A 5,000-nucleotide genomic window follows, 5' to 3' on the forward strand; every position below is an offset into this window, starting at 1 on the left:
CAGAGAGAGAGACACAGACAGGCAGACAGACAGAGAGAGAGACAGAGAGATAGAGACACAGACAGGCAGACAGACAGAGAGAGAGAGACACAGACAGGCAGACAGGTTACATTTCCTGATGTAAAAGAGAAGGAGCGTTGAATAAAGACTGGATCAACATGGAGACCGATACAGAGATGGAGGCCGACACTCGTCTCTTCAAACTTTGCCGGACTCAGTCTATATTCCTGCCACGCCCCCTTCTGTAAGGACACGCCCCCCTTCACAAAGAGAGAAAACACAGACGCTGCACTGTTGCAAAAGTGCATCTGTATAATTCTCCCATTCCGAAGATGCATTTCTCATGCAGCCCCCGAATCCGTATTGAGCGGCATTTTTTTGTGTATCTATGCAACGTTTGTAGGAAAATGAATTAAGTGTGGGCGAGCGGCGCGAAACGCTGGCGTCGATATCGCCGTCGGGCGACTTACAGATGGTGTAATTATCTCCTCATAAGGTTATTAGAGGATCAATGGAGCCGGTCGGCGGCTGGCGGAGGTGAGATGATGAAGGATGGAGAGAGAGGCCATGACGAGCAGAGGCAGCTCGGACGGGCGGCGGCCATGTTGGAGCGAGACGGGACTCATGTGAAGACACGAAGAGACAAAGACGTACAGTAGAAATACAGTCACTGACTCCTGATCCTCACATTACAAGTCCAAAAGAACCGGTGTGAGCATCGTCTGATCTGCTGCCATGTTGAGAATCTGTTGAAGTTTGGGGAACTGAGGTTTGGAAAAGGTTGTGGCGACGGTCCGAGTGTCTCCGTTAGAGGAGGACGGGACGAGTTCTGTGTCTGGTGTCGACTTCCTGCCGGGCCACATGCCAGGAGTCCAAACAAGTCGGTTTTACAAAAGGAGAAGTGAAACCACCAAGTCCTCTCAGAGTCTTTCAGACAGAATGAAGGGTTGTGGACTCCGGTCCGGGTCCGGGTCCGGGTCGGACCACAGAGCTCAGTTGAACCCTGGGTCAAGTGAGGACAGATCAAATCTCATTTACACACATGTTTTTCCCCCCGTTAACGTCATTTCAACTTGTCTGTTTTATTCACGAGCAACACTTCTTTATCCTCAATGTCCATCTTATCTGCTCAATGCACTTATCCTGCCAGCGTCTATGAAAATGTTTTTACAGTGCACTTTATCGAAAAACAGAAACAAAGTGCCCCTCGTAAAAAGAAACGAGATTACGAGTGTCACAGAAAAACCTGACGAATAAAATACAGAAGGGACAAATGCAATTAATTGAACTCAAATACAGATTGAGCAGAAACGATACTGGACAAACGCATCTGTCATACTAGGAGCACAGTGCTGTCAACTTCCAGTTCCAGATGCTTCAGTTACAGCTGCAGTGACAGAAGCTTAGAGACGACGTAGAAGCAACAAGAGACGTAGCAGAGGAAGGAACTCGACGAGTCGTATGTTTTCAAATCTGTCCGTTTGCTTGTTTGTCAGCAGGATTACACAAAAAACTACTTAGCAGATTTCCAAGAATCTTGGTGCAAGGATGGAACATGGACCAAGACAGAATCCATAGGAGCTCTGTGTCGTAGAACAACAGGAGGAGGTCGCAATGTGATCCGTCGTACAGTAGATTGGTATTTCCCTTCCCTCCGACAGTGGCAGATATTTGAATGTGAGCGTTGCCCACATTGACATTATAAAGGTGAAGTGACTACGTATAGAAAAGTTGTTTGACCCTAACTGGCAGCAAGCTTGTGCTAAATACAGAATCCGAAGCCAAGACAACACGACAGCTAACGCTACACTGCTAGCTTGTTTATCCATCCAGTCTGATGGTCCAATGACTATTGTAGAAGTACAAGAAGTATAGTAGTACAGGTAGTACTTGTACTAGTCGTAGCAGCATCAGTAGCAGTGTTTTCCATCAGTGAACACTGGGTTTGTGTGTCTAAACTTCAGAACTGCCATCATGTGGTAACTGACCAGAAACAGACCCGAGGCCCAGTTTGGGCCCAGAGCCACAGTTTGAGCAACATTTCTGCGGTCGGTGAGGGAGGAACAACATGCCACTGTGACTGTACTTAAAAAACAGACCCTTCGAAAAAAAACCATCCCTAACGAGATCCGTAATCTCATTGACTGGAAGCAGCGGCGGCGGCAGTTTGCCCCGTGGCCTCCGTGAGGACACTGTGGTCCCGCCTCTGTCGTCTCCATCACAGCAGCAGAAACCATCAGAATGACTTTGAACTCGTCAGGCACGGCCTCAGACCAGGATTGGACATGGTGACAGATAAGACTTAATCAGCGCACAGAGTAAAACACTAGGAGAAAAAACTGAGGAAGCTTCAAGTGTCTACGACCGAGTCCAGTCGCCCTCGATTCAACTCTTCTTGAAAACATGACGGAGAACTGAGACGTTAAAACAAAAAACCCACTCGAAACTACCTCGAGAGTTTCTCTTTACTAAATTCAGTCGTCCCGCCTGCCTCAGTTGGGCCACCTCAGTTGTCCCCTTTCCAGTTGGATGCGTCAGGTTCACCGTACATCTACAGGGAGATGTCCTGACTAGTTGCTGGTTGAACCACCTACAGGTCCAACTCTTAGCTCCTTTCAGAATAAAGCATCTCACCTTGTCCCTGAGGCTGAGACACCACAAAGGAAACTCAACCCAAGTTTTCTAGGCAGTAACTTAGAGGTGTTGGAACTAAAGATGTTGACCCACAGACGAGTGGAGTTCAGGTCAGATGTAAATGGTCCGGCGTCGCCTCCGGTGACGTGAAGATGTGTCCTTGACAATCTGATCCAGTCGCCTTCTTCCTAATCATTTTTCTTTGAGTCCTCGAAAAGGAAAACGCCATAAATTGAAAGGATGACGAAGACACGTTCGTCGCACCTGTAACAGAACCTGGTTGGACTGGGGACACTGGATGTAAACGGTTCTGTTTGAGTTCATGGTTGAGGGAGAACCAGTCCGTGTTTAAGCTGCTTTCAGAACCTGCACTGAAGTCTGGACATTTTCCAGAAAGTCTTTCTTTATCAAAATTCTCTTGTAACCTTAAACATGCGTAACCAAATCATTTCCTTCCTTTTACTTCTTTGTCCCCAGTAAACGTCCCAGCCACAGTGGTGGAGGCCATGACCAGGCAGGAGTCCCTCCAGTCCTTCAGCAAGAGTGGCAAACCCTCCTCCTCGTCCTCGTCTTCCTCCTCCTCCTCCTCCACCCTCATGCGCTCCATGGTCTTCCCCCACTCCCCGTGCTCAAGGACTTTCTCCCTGTTGGACAAGGTCGGGGTCGGGATTCCGTCGGAGTCGAGTTTCGGCCATCTGGGGTCGAAGAACCAGCGGATCCTGGCGAGTCCGACCTCCACTAGTCAGCTGAGCAGCGAGTTCAGCGACTGGCACCTGTGGAAATGTGGCCAGTGCTTCAAAACCTTCACCCAGAGGATCCTGCTGCAGATGCACGTCTGTCCGCAGAACCCCGACAGGTACGAGTCACTTAGACATAGGAGGTGATGATGTCACTTTAAAAAAGTTCCCCTCCAGTCACGCTTTAAAGTATATACAAATAATCTGCTTTGCCTAATATTTAGTTTAACATTGTTTACCTCTGAAATGTGTCTGAAACCATCCACTCTCTCTCCCTCGCTGATGAATTCTGATACTATGAATATTCATGATATGCGAATAACACAGGCCCCGCCCACCACAGCTGCTCGCGCTTAGTTGACCGGTGGAAGACTGTGATCAAGAAGATGGATAGAGGCAACATCACCGACTGCTAATGCTAACGCTAACTGTCGGCTGACACGCCTGCCGGCCTCTCGTGGATGCTAACTGCTAATGCTAACGCTAACTGTCTGCCGAAACACCTGCCGTCATGATTCGCTGCCTCTGCTGCTCTGGAAGTTTCTGGTTTCTTTGCCTCTCATTTGCATATTGGACAGCGATTGGTTTTCTGTATTTGTGAAGAACCAAATCTATCTTGAACAGGATTCGTTTGAATTTCAAACTGCAGAGAAGTGAAACAGAAATGTGAAAACACCAGATACAAGTCGCTATAGTCAATGTCAGACATGTTAGAGGAGGAGACAGAAGAAAAGTGGAGGGTGACTTTAACAAAGCTTGAAAAATACCAGTCACATTCCTCCAAACAGCCAAACATCATCCGAGTGCATGGTGTCAGACGTTGAGACTATGCTACACGATCTGTATCTGCTCAGGATGTTCACTGAACAATTAGATCATTTATAGATTTTTTGAATGCATCTGTGACTGCGACTGCCGCAGCCGGAGGCATCGTGTGGTCAGGATGTCCGTCCGTCCGTCGACGTGATGTCTCACGAACGCCACGAGGGAATTTCCTCAAATTTAACACAAACGTTCGAATGGACTCAAAGATGAACTCAGTCGAAAGGTCAAGAACCCCTGTGACCTCACAACGCCTCACAACTAAGATAAAATAATGCTCATTATACTCTTAATACCCTTTATTTTCATTTTCTTTAGAAACAACCAGTGGAGTCGCCCTCTGCTGGTCATTCCAGAGAATACAGGCTTCACGCCACTTCTGAATTTAGTTTAATTTTTCCGGACCTGGAGTCTACGTCCATATTTCATGTACAGTCTGTGGTGTGGACAGACGACGATGTGAACTTGATTAGTTGGCATTATGGAGAAATATGATATATACAGACACTGAGTTGTATGAATCGTACATTTTGACAAGATGTTTGTCCTGTAACGTCCAGAAGCAAAATGACACTTTGCTCAACAACATCCGTGTTTTTTGTGTCTGTTATAAAATCGTCTGTGACACTTTGTGAAGTTGTTGATCTATAAACTGTCGCTGCAGTTTCTCTTGGAGGCGGCGAAGCGACATTTTATCGTAAATTGACGACTCCGGTCGTGAGACTCGGAGCTAAGAGAGTGTAAAAGTGTTTGATTGTGTGGAACATCTGCCAACTTAATTACATACGGCGAGGACGGAGTGTGTGT

General features: G+C 47.2%; 1 protein-coding gene across 2 annotated transcripts in view; it reads left to right on the forward strand.

The window, feature by feature from the left end:
• The window catches only part of prdm6 (PR domain containing 6), a 53,861-nt gene that overhangs the window by 34,365 nt on the left and 14,496 nt on the right, over nt 1-5,000 (forward strand). For both annotated transcript variants that reach the window (XM_035639721.2, XM_047329048.1), the window contains exon 7: nt 3,112-3,490. In XM_035639721.2, the coding sequence (XP_035495614.2) occupies nt 3,112-3,490 (379 nt within the window). The remainder of the gene's footprint in view (nt 1-3,111; nt 3,491-5,000) is intronic.

The sequence above is a fragment of the Scophthalmus maximus genome, chromosome 19 (assembly GCF_022379125.1).
Source record: "Scophthalmus maximus strain ysfricsl-2021 chromosome 19, ASM2237912v1, whole genome shotgun sequence".
In the NCBI taxonomy this organism is placed as follows: Eukaryota; Metazoa; Chordata; class Actinopteri; order Pleuronectiformes; family Scophthalmidae; genus Scophthalmus; species Scophthalmus maximus.